This window comes from Somniosus microcephalus, chromosome 33 (genome assembly GCF_052327205.1).
Source record: "Somniosus microcephalus isolate GS21.2 chromosome 33, FLI_Smic_1.0, whole genome shotgun sequence".
NCBI lineage: Eukaryota > Metazoa > Chordata > Chondrichthyes > Squaliformes > Somniosidae > Somniosus > Somniosus microcephalus.
The window spans coordinates 3,473,892-3,494,074 of record NC_141019.1 but is presented as its reverse complement, the minus strand read 5'-3'; the positions used below and the strand labels follow the sequence as shown (position 1 = coordinate 3,494,074).

At 49.2% G+C, this 20,183-nt stretch overlaps 1 protein-coding gene across 1 annotated transcript in view; it reads right to left on the bottom strand.

The window, feature by feature from the left end:
* Positions 1-20,183, bottom strand: part of LOC147096936 (beta-1,4 N-acetylgalactosaminyltransferase 1-like) — a 223,934-nt gene that overhangs the window by 46,165 nt on the left and 157,586 nt on the right. Inside the window, exons 4-5 of the mRNA XM_085972600.1 lie at positions 16,106-16,212; positions 6,949-6,986 (exon numbers count right to left, since the gene is read on the bottom strand). Coding sequence (XP_085828726.1) covers positions 6,949-6,986; positions 16,106-16,212 — 145 coding nt within the window. The remainder of the gene's footprint in view (positions 1-6,948; positions 6,987-16,105; positions 16,213-20,183) is intronic.

Below are 20,183 nucleotides of genomic sequence, written 5' to 3'. Positions count from 1 at the left end.
TTGTCGCCAATGTTGCGTCTGTGTACAATAAGACACAGACTGCAGGAGAACGGTACAACAGGTGTTTACTCAACGTGGCTCACACGGGAACTGATCTGTACAGATCACTACTCAGTGTTATATACAGGTGTGCTCACTGCCGGTACTGCAGTATACATGAGCTGTAAAAGATAGTTCCCCCCCATAAAGGTATATACATTACAAGCACTGTGTTCAGCTCTAGTCAGACCCACCGTGCGCACCGTGTCCAGTTCTGGTCAGACCCACCTTGAGCACTGTGTCCAGTTCTGGTCTGTCCCACCTTGAGCACTGTGTCCAGCTCTAGTCAGACCCACCTTGAGCACTGTGTCCAGTTCTGGTCAGACCCACCTTGAGCACTGTGTCCAGTTCTGGTCAGACCCACCTTGAGCACTGTGTCCAGTTCTGGTCAGACCCACCTGGAGCACTGCGTCCAGTTCTGGTTAGACCCACCTTCAGCAGTGTGTCCAGTTCTGGTCAGACCCACCTTGAGCACTGTGTCCAGTTCTGGTCAGACCCACCTTGAGTACTGTGTCCAGTTCTGGTCAGACCCACCTTGAGCACTGTGTCCAGGTCTGGTTAGACCCACCTTCAGCAGTGTGTCCAGTTCTGGTCAGACCCACCTTGAGCACTGTGTCCAGTTCTGGTCAGACCCACCTTGAGCACTGTGTCCAGTTCTGGTCAGACCCACCTTGAGCACTGTGTCCAGTTCAGATCAGACCCACCTTGAGCACTGTGTCCAGTTCTGGTCAGACCCACCTTGAGCACTGTGTCTAGTTCCGGTCAGACCCACCTTGAGCACCGTGTCCAGTTCTGGTCAGACCCACCTTGAGCACCGTGTCCAGTTCTGGTCAGACCCACCTTGAGCACTGTGTCCAGTTCTGGTCAGACCCACCTTGAGCACTTTGTCCAGTTCTGGTCAGACCCACCTTGAGCACTGTGTCCAGTTCTGGTCAGACCCACCTTGAGCACTGTGTCCAGTTCTGGTCAGACCCACCTTGAGCACTGTGTCCAGTTCTGGTCAGACCCACCTTGAGCACTGTGTCCAGTTCTGGTCAGACCCACCTTGAGCACTGTGATGAAATATGCCATTCATCAGACTCTGTAGTTAACTGTATATATTGTATTGCCTGCTCCGGTGTTTGTTCCTTGTATTGTGTATAGGGCACCGCCCCCTTTGTGTGTCGGCTCCACCCATACCTGGCCCTACTTAAGACAAGTCCAGGCTTGTCTTGCAGTAGAACAGCAGCACGCTAGGTGAAGCTAGGTGCAGACACCGGCATCTTTTCTTTGCTAATAAAAGCCTTGTTTTATTCTGCTAACTTCGAGTCTTGAAGTTATTGAGGCGCATCAATTTTATTAGCAAACTTTTAACGATGGATCAACTTTTGAAACCGGAACGCTTGGATTTGGACCTGCATGCTTCGGATGCATCGGCATGGTTTGGACACTGGTTCCAGTGCTTGGAATTCTTTATGGCCAACTCCGAAGCCGTCACAGCCTCTAAAGCCACCAGAGATGTGAAACTCGGGATCCTGCAGAATCGGGTAAGCCACCGGGTTTTTCCACTCATACAAGACGCCGCCACCTACCTGGATGCCTGCAACATTCTAAAGGCCCACTATCAGCGGCCTACCAACGAGGTGTACGCCAGGCACCTGCTTGCTACCTGCACACAGCGACCCGGAGAGTCGCTAGAGGACTTTCTAGTCACCCTAAAAGTGCTTGGCAAAGACTGCAAATGCAAAGACGTGAAAGCCACGGTATACACAGACGAGCTGATTCGGGAGGCCTTTATCGCAGGCCTTAGCTCTAATTACATCCGGCAGAGACTGCTAGAGAAAACGGGCCTAGATCTGACACAGGCTGTGGACACAGCGCGATCGTTGGACGTGGCTCAGAAGAACTCTGACTCCTACTCAGCAGGCCGCGTGGCCCACGCCGCCTCTGCTTCCCCGCCCGGTAGCCCAACACCGTCGGGGCCCTGCTCTCCCCCCAGAAGCCCTACGACCGCCGCGACGCATCGGGGCCCCAAATGCTACTTCTGCGGGCAGCCGAAGCACACCAGGAACCTGTGCCCGGCGAAAGGCACCACCTGCTTTAAGTGCGGTAAGAAGGGGCACTTTGGGAAGGTGTGCAGAGGGAACCCCGCAGGCAAAACTGCCACCGCCGCGTGCGCGCCATGGGAGCGGCCATCTTGGACGCCATCTTGTCCGTCCTCGTGGGGTCCGCCATCTAGCGAGCAGACAGCGTGGACGCCATCTTACCCGGCCTCGTGTGGCCCACCATCTTGTCCCGATCAGGGCCCTACAGTGGCGTCGATCACAGTGGACCAGTCCAGACCGCACCCACTATCCAAATCGATGGTGGACATCGAGGTAAACGGGTGCAAGGTTAAATGTTCAATTGACAGCGGGAGCACAGAGAGCTTCATTCACCCTGATCTGGTACAACGACTCTCTCTAACTATAGTCCCTACTCAGGGCAGGATCTCTATGGCCGACAAAACCCAGATATCGACGATTGCGGGTTACTGCGCGGTACGATTGTCCGTTAAAGACACTGTATATAATAATTTTAAACTGTTAATTATGAAGGATTTATGTGTGAGCGTGATCTTGGGCCTGGATTTTCAGTGCCACCGCCAAAGCATCACGCTCAATTTCGGTGGGACCCAGCCGCCCCTCACAGTGTGCGGTCTGGCTACCCTGAAGGTAAAGCCGCCTTCGCTATTCGCGAACCTCACCCCTAACTGCCGGCCAATAGCGACCAAAAGCAGGAGGTACAGCTGGGAGGACAGGCGGTTTATCGCGACCGAGGTAGACAGGCTCCTGAAGGAGTGCATTATTGAACGCAGCAACAGCCCGTGGCGCGCCCAAGTGGTGGTGGTGAGGGGTAGCGAGAAGAAGCTATAGTCAAACAGTCAACATCTATACCCAACTAGACGCCTACCCGCTACCCCGCATATCCGAGATGGTGAACCAAATCGCCCAATACCGGGTGTTCTCCACCATCGACCTCAAGTCAGCGTACCACCAGCTCCCTATCAGACCAGAGGACCGTTCGTACACCGCCTTCGAGGCAAACGGACGCCTCTACCAGTTCCTCAGAGTCCCCTTTGGGGTGACGAATGGGGTCTCGGTCTTTCAGAGGGAGATGGACCGCATGGTCGATGACCACCACTTGCAGGCAACCTTCCCCTATCTCGACAACGTCACCATCTGCGGCCACAACCAACAGGACCACGACTCAAACCTCGCGAGGTTTCTGAAAACCGCACAAAAACTCAACCTCACCTACAACGAGGACAAGTGCATTTTCAACACCACGTGCCTCTGCATACTAGGCAGCGTGGTGGAGAATGGGGAAATCGGACCAGACCCCGACCGATTGCGCCCCCTACGGGAGCTGCCCCTGCCCAACACTCCCAAAGCCCTGAAAAGGTGCCTGGGGTTATTCTCGTATTATGCCCAATGGGTCCCTAACTACTCCAATAAAGCCCGTCCCCTCTTGAAAGCATCCTCTTTCCCGCTCTCTGCTGAGGCCTATGCTGCCTTCAAAAGCATTAAGCAGGATATTGAGCGGGCCACGCTACAGGCAGTGGACGAGAACACTCCCTTTCAAGTGGAAAGTGATGCGTCTGACTTTACCTTGGCGGCCACCCTCAACCAGGCAGGGCGGCCCATAGCTTTCTTCTCGAGGACCCTCCAGGGGCCCGAGATCAGACACTCCTCCGTGGAAAAGGAGGCCCAAGCCATCGTGGAGGCAGTGCGCCACTGACAGCACTACCTAGCCGGCAAACGCTTCACCCTACTTACCGACCAGCGGTCGGTAGCGTTTATGTTCAATAATAAACAGAGGGGGAAGATTAAAAATGATAAGATTCTTAGGTGGCGGATCGAGCTCTCCACCTTCGAGTACGACATCATATGCCCTTAACGAATCCCCCGACGCCCTCTCACGAGGGATGTGTGCCAACGCCACCGGGGATCGGCTACAAACCCTCCACAACGACCTTTGCCACCCAGGGGTCACACGGCTGTTCCACTTCATAAAGTCCCGCAACTTACCCTACTCGATTGAGGAAGTTCGGTCCCTGACCAGGAACTGCCGCACTTGCGCTGAGTGCAAGCCTCGGTTCTATCGCCCTGATAGAGCCCACCTAATCAAAGCTACACGGCCCTTTGAGCGGCTTAGCTTAGATTTCAAGGGCCCCCTCCCGTCCATCGACCGCAATGTTTACTTCCTGAACATTGTGGACGAATACTCCCATTTCCCATTCGCCTTCCCCTGCCCAGACATGACCAGCGCCACGGTCATTAAATGCCTCAACAGCCTGTTCTGCCTGTTCGGTATGCCGAGCTATATCCACACGGATAGGGGGGCGGCCTTCACGAATGAAGAGCTACGCCAGTACATGCTGTCCAGGGGGATCGCCACGAGCCGTACCACCAGCTACAACCCCCGGGGTAACGGCCAAGTGGAGCGGGAGAACGGGACAGTATGGAAAGCAGTCACTCTAGCTCTAAGGACCAAGGGCCTCCCTATCTCCCGCTGGCAGGAAGTCCTCCCAGATGTGCTCCACTCAATACGGTCACTATTGTGTACCGCCACTAATGCCACGCCTCATGAGCTAATGTTTGAGTTTCCCCGGAAATCCACCTCAGGCGTATCCATACCATCATGGCTCTCCACCCCAGGTCCGGTACTTCTGCGAAAGCATGTGAGGGGTCACAAGACGGACCCTCTCGTGGAGCCAGTGCACCTGCTCCACGCCAACCCACAATATGTGTATGTCCGGCACGCCGACGGACGGGAGGACACTGTGTCCATAAAAGACCTCGCCCCAGCCGGTAACAACAGCAACAACGACAACGACTACTACAACAACAACAACAACCACAACAACTATTACCCACCCACTCCACCCACTATTCTTTCATCACCCCCGGAAGAACACCAGCCAATGGTACCCCCACCACCTACTCCTTCAACAACCCCGGTGGCGCCCCCGGCAGAGACCCAGGAGACCACCGGGGACACCCAGCCGGCACCCGCGGCACCGCAACCGTTACGTCGGTCACAGAGGACTATCACACCCCCGGACAGACTAAATCTGTAGAAGGGGTGAATGTGATGAAATATGCCATTCATCAGACTCTGTAGTTAACTGTATATATTGTATTGCCTGCTCCGGTGTTTGTACCTTGTATTGTGTATAGGGCACCGCCCCCTTTGTGTGTCGGCTCCACCCATACCTGGCCCTACTTAAGACAAGTCCAGGCTTGTCTTGCAGTAGAACAGCAGCACGCTAGGTGAAGCTAGGTGCAGACACCGGCATCTTTTCTTTGCTAATAAAAGCCTTGTTTTATTCTGCTAACTTCGAGTCTTGAAGTTATTGAGGCGCATCAAGCACTGTGTCCAGTTCTGGTCAGACCCACCTTGAGCACAGTGTCCAGTTGTGGTCAGACCCACCTTGAGCATTGTGTCCAGTTCTGGTCAGACCCACCTTGAGCACTGTGTCCAGTTCTGGTCAGACCCACCTTGAGCACTGTGTCCAGTTCTGGTCAGACCCACCTTGAGCACTGTGTCCAGTTCTGGTCAGACCCACCTTGAGCACTGTGTCCAGTTCTGGTCAGACCCACCTTGAGCACTGTGTCCAGTTCTGGTCAGACCCACCTTGAGCACTGTGTCCAGTTCTGGTCAGACCCACCTTGAGCACAGTGTCCAGTTGTGGTCAGACCCACCTTGAGCACTGTGTCCAGTTCTGGTCAGACCCACCTTGAGCACTGTGTCCAGTTCTGGTCAGACCCACCTTGAGCACTGTGTCCAGTTCTGGTCAGACCCACCTTGAGCACAGTGTCCAGTTGTGGTCAGACCCACCTTGAGCACTGTGTCCAGTTCTGGTCAGACCCACCTTGAGCACTGTGTCCAGGGGTCTGAGTTATGAGTAAAGACTGGAAGAATTTTGGCTTTTTTAGCCTGGAAAGGGGGTGACTGAGAGGTGATCTTACAGAGGGATATAAGATAGTTAAGGGGATCAACTAAGTTAACCCAGAATATTATTTTAACTTAAACTGTGGATGTAGAACAAGGGAACTCAGGTTCAAACTAGAGAAGGGAACTTTTAGGACAGGTGTCAGGAAATTCAGAAGGTTGGAGGTTCAAGCTTTGTTCCAGGATTTATGGACATAATCTAAGCACTTAAGTGGAGCACTGACAGAGTGCAGCATTGTCGGAAGAACCATTCTCTAAATGTGATGTTAAATTGAGGTCCTGTCTGCCTGTTCAGTTATAATGAGAAGATGATAGGGTTGGGATATAAGATCAAGGACCTTCATCCAAATTTATGTTGTAAAGTCTCGTGCATTTTGGTTTCAAAATGTCACTTAAAGACCAATCCCAGAGTCCCGTGCTCCCAGAGGATGAGCTGGGTTTGTGTTGTCACTGTAGAATTGCGGCAAACCTTTCTAAACTTGGTATTGGGATCAATATTTATAACTTTATTGAAACATTAGGATTGCATTGTTAATGCAGTGCAACTCTTTAAATTAATACCTAATTATTTATGGCAATGCATTTCAGTCGTGAAGAATTATCAATCTGGACATTTTGGATACTTTGAGGGCCATTTTCAACATTGTCAGAAAACTGGTGGTAGCGATCAGCTGCGCGTTATAAACCCCGCCTCTTATATACCCACTGCCCAAGTTTCCTTTGCCAAGGTTCAAAACTACCTATATCAAAATTTGTTGAGGACAATGAAAATCAATGGTCATTGAATCAACTGTAACTCCACTGGATGACCAAAAACACAGAACTGAAAAATTAACTCCTTTTCCCTACCGATGTTCGTCCTTTTAACAAACGGCAGTATAGCAAGGACTGCTTTCTAAGTTATTGAAGCTGAATTGACAGTAAAAGTCTTACCTTAAAAAGATGCTGAGATTTAGCTTGCAGGCTTAAACCTATTAAAAAAAAAACCAGACAACACAGTTTAAGGCAGGGCTCAAACACTGGCTCAGACAGTAAATACACTGCCAGCTGTGGCAGTCAGCCGCAGTCCAGAAGGTCCCAGATTTGATCCCCAATCTGTGCTGGGTTCACTGATTCTAGCCAGGAGCAGCAGTTGGAGGGATACAGTTGGCCTCAGGAGGGGAAACATTTGCCAGGGGTTTTGCTTGATTGCAATCCAGTGACACGTGCTGGAAAGTGCACGGGTGTGGACGTCAGATGAGGACAAGATTGAGCTCAGTTGCGATGCCCTTTACAGTCAAATTGCCCCATTAGCGATCAATGATTATACGTGAAGAATAGTCACTGATGTGGAATAGTGCAGGTGGAATCATACTCCGGCAAGAATCAGCACCTACATAAGAGGGGACAAGACTGGAAAAGGACTCAAAAAAGGGTCTAAAAAATTCATACATTTACAGGCCATCAAATCTATTCTTGTGGCCAAATGGTGTCAAAACCAGTATTACAAAAGTCACCAAGCAGAATTTGTTCTGTTTTTGGGGCTTTTAGTCCAGATACTTTTCATGGGTTTAGCGTCTCAGGCTGCTGCTTCAGACAAGCCCCTCAGCCCCTATGACTCGGAGTGTGCCTTTAACTGCCCAATATGGAAGTGATTTGCAGCAATCCCAGGGTTTGAACAGAAAATGGTGGATGGTGGAAATGCAGTGGATGTCGTGTACATGGACTTTCAGAAAGCCTTTGACAAGGTACGATACCGGGGTTTATTGGAGAAGATTAAGGTGTATGGAATTAGGGGAAGGGTAGAAAATTGAATTAAAAACAAATTAGAAAGGGGGGGAAACAGAGAGGAGTTAAGGGCAATTTCAGAGTGGTTAAAAATGGATTCTGTTCTGGTACCACTTCTGTTCACTGTGTACATCAATGATTTGGATATAGGGCTGAGAGGGAGCGGTGTCCAAATATACAGACGATATTAAAATAGGAGGCATGGTCAGTAACTCTGAGGGCCAAAGGAAACTACAGGGATATTCATAAAGTTGGTGGAATGGGGAAAAAAGTGGTCGATGGAATTCAATGTCAGTAAATGTAAGATGGTAATAATGATACTTTGAATGGGGGAAGGCTGGGTGATGTGGAAGAGCAGAGAGATTTTGGGGTTCAGGTTGACGAGACTTTAAAAGCAGCACCTCAAGTGGCTAAGGTCATAAAAAAGCAGAATAGTGGTTTTATGGCAAGAGATACAGAATATAAAAGGCGAGATGTAATGGTGAATCTATAAAACCTTAGTAAGACCACAGTTAGAGTATTGTGTGCGGTTTTGGGCTCCACACTATCGGAAGGATGCTGAGACAATAGAGAGGGTACAGCGCAGATTCACTCGGGTGCTGCCTGGTGTGCGGAGATGTTTAAATTTATGAAGGGATGGGTCAGGATAGATAGAATTCGGCCCAACATGCCTGTGCTGTCTCTTTGAAAGAGCTCTCCAATTAGTCCCACTGCCCCTGCTCTTTCCCCATAGCCCTGCAAATCTTTCCCCTTCAAGTATTTATCCAGTTCCCATTTGAATGTTACTGTTAAATCTGCTTCCACCACCCCGTCAGGCAGTGCATTCCAGATCATAATAACTAAATGTTGCAGTGGAGTGGCCCCTCGCAAGCAGCCCACAAGGCCTGCAGAATCGGGCAGGTAGGCCTCAATGCATGAGACAGGGTACAGAGTTCCCAAAAGTGAATGGCCTCATTGATGGCACTCAGGTAGCCACCAGGACACCATACAACAACCTCTTGGCATATATGACATTCAATCAATGTCCAAGTGATCTCAGACCACCGCAACAGAATAATACAAATCATAGGTTCAAGTCCCACTCCAGAGACTTGAACACATAATCCAGACGGACACTCCCAGTGCAGTACTGAGGGAGCCCTGCACTGTTGGAGGGGCCGTCTTTCGGATGAGGCGTTAAACTGAAGCCCCGTCTGCCTTCTCAGGTGGATGTAAATGATTCTATGCCATTTTTTCAGAGCAGGGAGTTCTCCCGATATTGTGGCCAATATTCAGCCCTCAAACGACACCACCAAAACAGATTAATTGATCATCTAGTCAACCATCTCATTTGATGTTTGTGGGACCTTGCCGTGCATGAATTGTCCGCTATGCTGGCCAACAACCCAACAGTTGGTTACACTTCATGCCATGTAATAGAAACATAGAAGATAGGAGCAGGAGTAGGCCATTCGGCCCCTCGAGCCTGCTCCGCCATTCAATGAGATCATGGCTGATCATCCGAATTCAGTACCCTGTCCCTGCCTTCTCCCCATATCCCTTGATCCCTTTAGCCTTAAGAAATATATCCAACTCCTTCTTGAATATATTTAATGAATTGGCCTCAACTGCCTTCTGTGGTAGAGAATTCCACAGGTTCACCACTCTCTGGGTGAAGAAATTCCTCCTCATCTCTGTCCTAAATGGCTTACCCCTTATCTTTAGACTGTGACCCCTGGTTCTGGATACTTGGGCCATGCACCTAGTGAATGTTCCCAATGGGCCGTATTACCTTGGCAGTGTTTTTTATGGTTTGCCATATTTGTCTGCTCCCCATTTTTTAAAATTTGTTCCTGGGATGTGGGCGTCGCTGGCAAGGCCAGCATTTATTGCCCATCACTAATTGCCCTCGAGAAGGTGGTGGTGAGCCGCCTTCTTGAACCGCTGCAGTCCGCGTGGTGAAGGTACTCCCACAGTGGGTTTGATCCCTGGCCGATGCTGAGTTACCAGATCTGAGTTAGGGTGGCAGTAGCAGTGCTACAATCGGAGATGCTTAACAGGAGAGCAGGTCTTGGGAGAAAAATTTGGTTGGTAGTGCCTCCCGTTAGTGCCTCTGGGGGGGCACTAGGAACCTAGCACCCAAGCGTGGTGATTATAGCGCCGCTCACAAAATTGACCAGTCATTTTGCGGCGGCGCTAAACACTACCGCCACAATCTCCTGCGCCCGCAGATTGTGAAGTCAGTCAAGCGTGCAACGCCCCGGTAGCACCCCAGACCAGATATTGAGTCGCGCCCCCTGCCTTAGTGCCTGCCGCTAGGAACGACAGGTAGAGGGGAACATTTTCAAGTCGGGAAGGGGCTGGGGGAGCGCTATTTAAAGGCGGGCGCTACCTGCCTTTTCTTTTCGGCAAAATTTGGTTTTAATGCCGCCTTAAGGTGTTTCGGCCCTCAGCACCACTTTTGAGGTTCCTAAGCGCCGAGCTCTTTCCCTGGGCCTATCCATTAGTGTTTCCAACACAATTGCTTTTGAGGTCTCTCCAGGCCGAGATTCAAGGCTGCAATGAGCAGGGAGTGGCTGGCCAGCAAGATGGCCCCTCCCCTTTAAGAACTGGACGGCGCCAGTCTGTCTGGCTTCCATGGTAACGGACATCGCCTGAGCTTCGGTAGCGTTCTGAGGTAGCGGCTCGCTGCCTGACGTTAGCGCCTTAAGAGAGGTGTGTAGCGCCTGATTTAGCGCTCAAATCATCTCCAGGGGCGATAGAGGCGAATTTTGCAGCCGGAGGTGATAATTAGCGCCAGGCGCTAAACTTTGCGCCTGGCCGATACCGAATTTTTCCCCCCCTTAAGTTTTATAAACTGTAACCATTCTGCATGCATCTCAGTGGATGGCTTATTTTTCATCATTTATATCTTCCGGCAGTGTATATGCATATGTTATAATACGCACATTGTTTCCTGAACCTTGCGTGGTACGCTACTAGCTTTCCTGTTCCACTCACGAAACATAGCTTAGAAACGTTGGTTTTGCCGTTTATTACCAGTTGCATTTGGTGCTCCTTGAACACAATCAGTAAATATCCAGTCATGGGTTAAGAAAACAAACCTTCCTAGAAAAAGATTTGCTCACCTCATCTTCAATAAATGTAATACCCGTGAATAATATTTGCCCCAGACTTTTGGCTGTTGAAAACTGTTAAGATAAATTGGATTAATTCCGATCTTTCCGAATCACTTTCATCAAGAAAAAACGACCAAAAAATAGAATTCAGCCAGTGACGATTGGCAGAGCCCTGACCTGCCAGTGTATTTTTTGCACATGCGTAAATCATAAGAACATAAGAAATAAGAGCAGGAGTCGGCCATTTGGCCCCTCAAGCCTGCTCCGCCATTCAATAAGATCATGGCTGATCTTCTACCTCAACTCCACTTTCCTGCACTATCCCCATATCCCTTGATTCCCTTAATATCCAAAAATCTATCGATCTCTGTCTTGAATATACTCAACGACTGAGCCTCCACAGCCCTCTGGGGTAGAGAATTCCAAAGATTCACCACCCTCAGTGAAGAAATTTCTCCTCATCTCAGTCCTAAATGGCCAACCTCTTATTCTGAGACTGTGACCCCTGGTTCTAGACTCCCCAGCCAGGGGAAACATTTTCCCAGCATCTACCCTGTCGAGCCCTGTAAGAATTTTGTATGTTTCAATGAGATCACCTCTCATTCTCCTAAACTCTAGAGAATATAGGCCTAGTCTACTCAATCTCTCCTCATAGGACAATCCCCCCATCCCAGGAACCAGTCTGGTGAACCTTCGTTGCACTCCCTCTATGGCAAATATAACCTTCCTTAGGTAAGGAGACCAAAATTGTACACAATACTCCAGGTGTGCTCTCACTAGGGCCCCATATAATTACACCACATCCACTGGTTCCCCCTTATCTATTCTGCTAGTTACAACCTCAAAAAACTCTATCAGATTTATTATTAGTATTATTTTCTAAGTGCCCTGTTACCACGGCCTTAATAATAGATTCTAGCATTTTCTCCACTACTGATGTCAGGCTAACTAGTCTGTAGTTCCCCGTTTTCTCTCCCTCCTTTCTTAAATAGTGGCGTTACATTTGCTACCTTCCAATCCGCAGGAACCATTTAGAATCTACAGAATTTTGGAAAATGACAACCAATGCATCCACTATCTCTATAGCCACCTCTTTCAAAACCATCAGGTCCAGGGGATTTATCGGCTTTCAGTCCCATTAATTTCTCCAGTATTATATTTTTTTTACTAATACTAATTTCTTTCAGTTTCTCATTCTCACTAGACCCTTGGTTCTCCACTATTTCCAGGAAGTTTTTTGCGTCTTCTTCCATGAAGACAGAAACAAAGTATTTGTTTAATTTCTCTGCCATTTCCTGATTCCCCATTATAATTTCTCCTGTCTCAGCCTGTTAGGGACCCACATTTACTTTCACTAATCTTTTCCTTTTTACATACCTATAGAAGCTTTTACAGCCTGTTTTTATGTCTTTCGCTAGTTTACTCTCATTCTATTTTCCCTTTCTTTATCAATTTCTTGGTCCTCCTAATCCTAATCTAAAATCCTCCCAATCCTCAGGCTTACTGCTCTTTTTGGCAACATTATAAGCCTCTTCCTTTGATCTAATACTATCTTTAACTTCTCTTGTTAGCCATGGTTGGACCACTTTTCCTGTGGGGTTTTTGTGCCTTAAAGGAAGGTATATTTGTTGTAAATTATGTATTAATTATTTAAATGCTAGCCATTGCTTCTCTACTGTCATACCTTTTAATGTAGTTTCCCAATCTACCTTAGCCAACTCGCCCCTCATACCTACATAGTTTGCTTTGTTTAGATTTAAGACCCTAGTTTTGGATTTAACTAAATCACTTTCAAACTCAATATAAAATTCTACCATATTATGGTCACTCTTCCCGAAAGGCCCCTTTACAACAAGGCTATTAATTAGCCCTTTCTCGTTGCACAATACTAGATCTAAAATAGCCTGTTCCCTTGTTGGTTCCTCAATATACTGATCTAGAAAACTATCTTGCAGACATTCCATGAATTCGTCCTCCACATTATTACTGCAAATTTGGTTTGCCCAGTCCATATGTAGATTAAAGTCCCCCATGATTACTGTATTACCCTTGTTACATGTGCCTCTAATTTCCTGATTTAGACTCTGCCCTACATTACAACTACTCTATGGGGGCCTATAAACAACTCCCACCAATGTTTGCTGTTCCTTAGCTCCACCCAAACTGATTTTACTTCTTGATTTTTGGAGCTAAGATCCTTTCTCTCTACTGTCCTTATCCCATCCTTTATTATCAGGGCTACCCCTCCTCCTTTTCCATTTTGCCTATCTCTTCTAAAAGTTAAGTATCCTGGAATATTTAGTTCCCAACCTTGGCCACATTGTAACCACATCTTCGTAATGGCTATTAGATCAAACCTATTAATTAATCTGTTTTGTTGTGAATGCTTCATGCATTCTGATATAGTGCCTTTAGCTTTGACTTATTTCTATTTTTTCCTGAGGTCACCTTAGTCACTGATGCCCTATTACCTTTGTTACTCTCTCTCTCCCTTCCTGACCCACACTGCTTATTTTTACCCAAAACTCTACTCTGCTCTCGAGCCTTGACATTTCTCTCACTGTTTTTAAATTTACTCTTTCCTGAATACTCCCAGCCCCCCTTCATTAGTTTAAATCCCTGTCTACTGTCCTAGTTATTTGGTTCGCCAGGACATTGGTCCCAGCCCGGTTTAAGTGGAGCCCGTCCCAATGGAACAGCTCCCTCTTTCCCCAGTACTGGTGCCAGTGCCGCATGAACTGAAATCCCTTCCTCCCACACCACTCTTTGAGCCACGCATTTAAACCTCTAATCTGTTTGTCCCTATGCCAATTTGCAGGTGGCTCTGGTAACAATCCAGAGATTATTACCTTTGAAGTTCTGCTTTTTAATTTAGATCCTAGTTCCTCAAACTCCCTCAGCAGAACCTCATTCCTAGTTCTACCTATGTCGTTGGTTCCTACGTGGACCACAACAACTGGATCCTCCCCCTCCCACTCCAAGTTCTTCTCCAGCCGCGAGGAGATGTCCTTAACCCTGGCACTGGGCAGACAACACAACCTTCGGAACTCTTGGTCGCGGCTGCAGAGAACAGTATCTATCCCCATGACTATACGGTCCCCTACCACAACTACATTCCTTTTCACTCCCCCCACTTGAATGGCCTCCTGTATCATGGTGCCAGGATCATGGTGCCAGGGTCAGCTTGCTCATCCACCCTGCAGACTTTGCCCTCATCCACACAGGAAGTAAGAACCTCTCATACCTGTTGGACAACGGCAAAGGCTGAGGCTCCTCCAGCACTGCACCTGGGGTCCCCTTACCTGCCTGAGTTGCAGTCACACCCTCCTGTCCCTGATCATTAATCAGACCTGTACCACTACCTAACCTAAGGGGTGTGACTGCCTCCTGGATCAAAGTGTCCAGGTAACTCCCCCCCTCCCTGATGCCCCGCAATGTCTGCACCTCAGACTCCAGCTCAAAAACTCTGATCTGAAGTTCCTCAAGATGCAGACACTTACTGCAAACGTGGTTGTCCGGGATCACAATGCTCTCCACAAACTCCCACATGCTGCAGTTGCGGCACACCATCTGCCTTGCCATCCCTATATGACCTTGTTTTATTGAATTAAATTTATAATTAGGTAGCTTAGTTTACAGTTTAGTTTCTTGACTACTTACTTGATCTAGATTAAGTTATGGGTACTGAAATTAAATAAATATCTACCTGTAACACACAGCACTACAAGTAGTGTAGGCAAAAGGCAGAAACTCCTTCCCCTCTTCTCCAAATTCCCACTCTTTCCAAATTCCCAAATAAAACACTCTGTTTAAGTCCACTCCATTTGAATCCCGCTCTGTGCTCTGCAGACCTGTTAACTCTTATACACTAGGAGCCTCACCCAATTTACAAGTGTCTACTCAGCTCCCCTGCTGCTGGTGATTAGCGTCTATTCAAGACAAACACTTGCAACTGACTGACAGTTAACTGACACTGGCAGGCAGCTTCTGTTAACTAGTTACAATCGGCGTATTTTTTTTCCGTGCATGCACAAATCGGCGAATTGACATCATCAGACATTCAGCGCAAATCCAAAAAATATCCCGTGATTTAGGAGTTCCATCGCAAGATCGCGAGTGATGCTTTATTTCACTCAGAAATCGCGTCTCCCGCGATGCAATCACGAGAATTGGCAATACTGCAGTAGCTTCCACTAGGGGCATAATCGACAAAATGTGCCAATAGTGCGCGGGACACTGCGCCGTGGGGAAGTCACGCTCAAGTTTCTGCGCAAACGTATTAGCATAAGTTCGAACGTAAAAGATGGCGGCGGCTCCAGCGTAAAGTGGCTATGGGCACAACACACTTACATTTGAAACTCCGCGATCTTTAATGCTATTTTGTTTGATTACGCCAAGATTCCACTCATATCTGGGCAGAAATCAGGCGGAAACACCAGGCCCTGGTGTTGGTGGGCTGTGGTTTGGTGTCATTCATTTTCAGTGTTCATAGTAAACTCTTTTGGGTGAGCCTGCACTAATAAGTAGACAATCCTACAGAAGATTCACCAGACTGATACCTGGGATGGCAGGAATGACGTATGAGGAGAGATTGGGTCGATTGGGCTTATACTCGCTGGAGTTTAGAAGAATGAGAGGGGATCTCATTGAAACTTATAAAATTCTAACAGGACTGGACAGACTGGATGCAGGAAGATGTTTCCGATGGCGGGGGAGTCCAGAACTAGGGGTCACAGTCTAAGGATAAGGGGTAAGCCATTTAGGACAGAGATGAGGAGGAATTTCTTCACCCAGAGAGTGGTGAACATGTGGAATTCTCTACCACAGAAGGCAGTTGAGGCCAATTCATTAAATATATTCAAGAAGGAGTTAGAAGGCTAAAGGGATCAAGGGATATGGGGAGAAAGCAGGGACAGGTTACTGAATTTGGATGATCAGCCATGATCTCACTGAATGGCGGAGCAGGCTCGAGGGGCCGAATGGCCTACTCCTGCTCCTATCTTCTATGTTTCTATGTTTCTATACCACCCTGACCTGTGATATGACAATGGTCATGGCCTTGTTACAAGGGTGATGCTTTTGTGCCAACCTACGTTTGAATGTTGCTTCATTACAACAGTGACTACACTTCAAAAAAAGTACTTAATTGGCTGTTTAGCGCTTTGGGACGTCCGGAGGTCATGAAAGGTGCTATAGAAATGCAAGTCTTTCTTTCTTTTGCTGACCTGGTATTAAGATGGTTTTCATGGGCCGCACTTCAACGCCTTGCATTGGGTACTCCAGGGGAGAGTTCGCTTTGGCAATAAGCACTGCATCTGCAGGAGACTTCGTCCTAGAGGAACATCGAAAAACAGAGATAATGAATGACCTGCTCGCCCACTGGAAGTGAAGACATAATGGGCCCGATTTTCTGAGTATGCACTGTGGCTGGGGGGCCTCGATGCCAGTGCGCATAGAGTCATAAAGTCATAGGGGGAAAAATTCAGTGTCGCCCCGTTTGGGGCACGATTATCAGCCGTGCGCAAAGTTTAGCGCCTGGCGCTAATTATCGCCTCCAACTGCAGACTTGGCTTTAATCGCCCCTGGAGGTGATTGGAGCGCTAAATTAGGCGCTACACACCTCTCTTAAGGCGCTAAGGCCGAGGAGCGAGGCGCTACCTCAGAGCGCTGGCGAAGCTCATGTGATGTCAGCCAGCAATGGAACACAGACACACTGGCGCCGGCCGGTTCTTAAAGGGGAGGGTCGATCTTGCTCTCCATCCACACCCTGCTCATTGCAGCCTTGAATCTCGGCCTGGAGAGACCTGTACATCAAATCTGCTGGAGAGAACAATGCAGAGACCCAGGGAAAGAGCTCACAGTGCAGCCCCCATAGCCTCTTCTAAATCGAGGCAAGGAAGGTCAAATCAAAATGAACCTGCAAAGTGCTGCTCAGTACCCTAAACTCCAGAAGTCTCTCTCTCTCTCTCTCAGAATGCGTGGTGCAAAAATGTCACCAACAAAAAAAGGCAGGAAGTGGTCGCCTTTAAATAGCGCTCCCCCAGTCCCTTTCTGACTGCAGAATGCACCCTTCAACCTGTCGTTGCTAGCAGCAGGCGGTAAGGCAGGGGGCGCCACTCAATATCCGCTCCGGGGCACTACGCACTTGGCTGACGTCACAATCTGCCGGCGCAGGAGATCGTGGCGGTAGTGTTTAGTGCCACCGCAAAATGTCTAGTTCATTTTGTGTGTGGTGCAAACATCGCTGTGCACGGGCGATAGTTGCTTTGCGTCCCATTAGCGCCCTCTTAAGGCGCTAACGGGAGGCGGAAACCAACTGAATTTTTCCCCCATAGAGTCAAAGGGCTGGATTTTGCCAGCCCTGAGAAGGCGGGTATGGAGGCAAGACTGCTGGGAAATTCAAAAATCCGCCTCCAACCAATCTTCCCGGGAGTCAGGTACCCGATTTGCGCAGGGACCCGACCCCTAGTGGCGGGAAGACGATTATAGCCACTTAACTGCCAGTTAACAGGCAGTTAAGAGGCTTTTTCCCCACTTTGAGCCTTCTGCTGTAGGCTTCCCGACGTCAGGGAACCCCGCCAGGGTAACTGAGGCGTGCTGTGGGTCTGTTGTGCTGTTGGCGTTTGGATGACAGCTGAAGAATTGGTGTGAAGGCTGCAAAGTGACAATGGTTAGTATCAGAGGTAAGAAAATGTTATGAAAGTAAAGTTTAACGGCCTAGAAATTCGGTGGGCTGCGCCACCAGTTAGCGCCCAAAGAGGGCACTTAGTGGTTTTAGCGCCACTGGCCACGCCTCCCGTGAAATTTAGCGGGGCGCTAATGGCGGTGTTAGCCTGTAGCGCTGCACCACCACCGATGATGTCATCGGTGTGCGCAGCGCCCCGCTACCACCCCGATTGCAATATTTGGTCGCGCCCCCCGCAGTAACACCAGTCGCAATTTGCGACCGGTTCAGGGGGGCCTACCTGCGGCGGTAGTGGCGCTAATCAAAGGGGAGGTGCGGGGCGGCCATTTTCTTTGCTGGCCGCCTGCCAGCACCTCCTCGCGCCGCCGTCCCCGGCCTCCTGAGCACCCGCCGCCCCCCCCCGGGCAGTGCCAGCTGTGTCCCAAGAGCCCGGCACTTCTCCTAGGTGCCGGGCTCTTTTGCCGGCACTCGCGATCTCCGATCGCGCTGGTGCCGGCCCCGCCCCTTTAAGAAGGGGAGGAAGGCCTGCAGTACCGCTGCGGCACGTTGCGCTGCGATATTCAGTTGCAGCGCCCCAAGAGGGATGCGGGGCGCCTCGAGCAGCACCCCGCTTCTGTTTGGGGCGCTGAAACTGAATATCGGGATGGCGCAAACGGCTCCGTCCGGAGCGGTAATTCTGGCGCCCAGGCGCACTTGGCGCCCCCGAATTTCTAGGCCAATGTGTTTGGCGGTTTCTGCAGGTGACAAGCTGCGAAGTGTTTGTGTAGCCTCATCTCATCGGGAGAAGTGACAGATGACTTCTGCAATCTCAGCTGCAGCTGCCATCTGTTTTATCCTAAGGAGAGAGTAATTGGAGAGTCTGGGTGCACGGGCTCACCTTTGGACAGTGATCGTCAGTGTTTGACAGCACCTCAATGCTGTCAAACACTCTCAAATCATCTGTCAAACAAGTGTGGTGCATATGCCTTTAAAAAAACCGGCAGATGAAGCGTCATCAACTGACGTCATCTGACACCGGCTTTCCCTTAATTGGCCAGCAAGCCCGCAGGGCGGGCTTAACAAAGCCAATCAGGGCAAAATAGCGTCTGTGCGTCAGACATCGCTGGGGCCAGGACTAGAACCCAGAAGGCAGCAGTCCCGCCCCCAACTCGTCTCGGTGAGTAAAATCCAGCCAGAGTCATAACAGCACAGAAGGCGGCCATTCGGCCCATCGAGTCCATGCCGGCTCTCTGTAGAGCAATCAAGTCATTCCCATTCCCCCGCTCTATCCCCGTAGCCCGGCAAGTTTATTTCCCTCAAGTGCCTATCCAGTCTCCCCTTGAAAACATTGAGTGTCTCCGCTTCCACCATTTCCATCGGCAGCGAGTTCCAGGTCCTCACCACTCGCTGCGAAAACTATTTTTTCCTCACATCCCCCCTGTATCCCTTGCCTAAAACCTTAAATCTGTGTCCTAGTCCTTGTACCATCAACTAGTGGGAACAGCCTTTCCCCGTCTAGCCTATCCAAACCTGTCATAATCTTGTACACCTCTATCAAATCACCCCTCAACCTCCTTTGCTCTAATGAAAACAAATCCAGCTTCTCCAACCTGTCCTTGTAGCTAAGATCCCCCATCCCCAGAACCATTCTGGTAAATCTCCTCTGCACCCTCTCAAGGGCCTTCACATCCTTCCTAAAGTGTGGTGACCAGAACTGGATGCAATACTCCAGTTGTGGCCTAATCGGCGCTTTATAAAGATTCAGCATCACTTCTCTACTTTTGTACTCAATACCTCTATTTATGAAGCCCAAGATCCCATATGCTTTGTTAACCACACTCTCAATATGTCCTGCCACCTTCAGGAACCTATGCACATTAACTCCCAGGTCCCTCTGTCCCTGCACACACTTTAAAACTGTGCCATTAAGTGTATATTGCCTCTCCCTGTTCCTTCTGCCAAAATGCATCACCTCACACTTTTCTGTATTAATGTCCATCTGCCACTTGTCTTCCCATTCTGTTAGCCTTTCTGTGATTTGTTGCAGTCGATTGGTATTGTTGTGTTTTGAGTTTTGCTTCAATTAAGTTTGTCCCAGTTCCCGGGTGTTACCTGAAGGGGGTGCTGGGGGGCTCGGTTTTACTTTGTCTTTCACTTTCGGGTTCTGCCTTGCAGACAATGTGCTTTAATGTCCACCCATTTACTTAATAAATAGTAAAAGGTACATTCCGTCTCCTCTATTCATTACTGTTCGGTCAAGATGCAATACTGGCGACGAGGCGGCTGTTGAACTCTCTAGAAGGACGGAGATAGACATGCGAACCTACAGCCGTGATATTGGAAATTGCGACGAGCGGGCCACTCAGCTAGCAACATCAACGGCATTTTGATAGTTGGCTAGCTGCGACGTAGACGGCGGACAGAGTATTGTGCGGGCCAGGCAACTACCGTGAGTGTAGCTACCGTAACTCTGGCCGGAGGAGAAAAAGATTTTTTTTTAAAGTCCGTGGATCTTAAAGGGACAGTGCACATTAAAACTATGACGACCTTGGGACCTATTGAAGAGTTCTCTGGGGATAAGGACAGTTCATGGGAGGAATACGCAGAAAGACTGGGGTGTTTCCTTGAGGCCAATAATA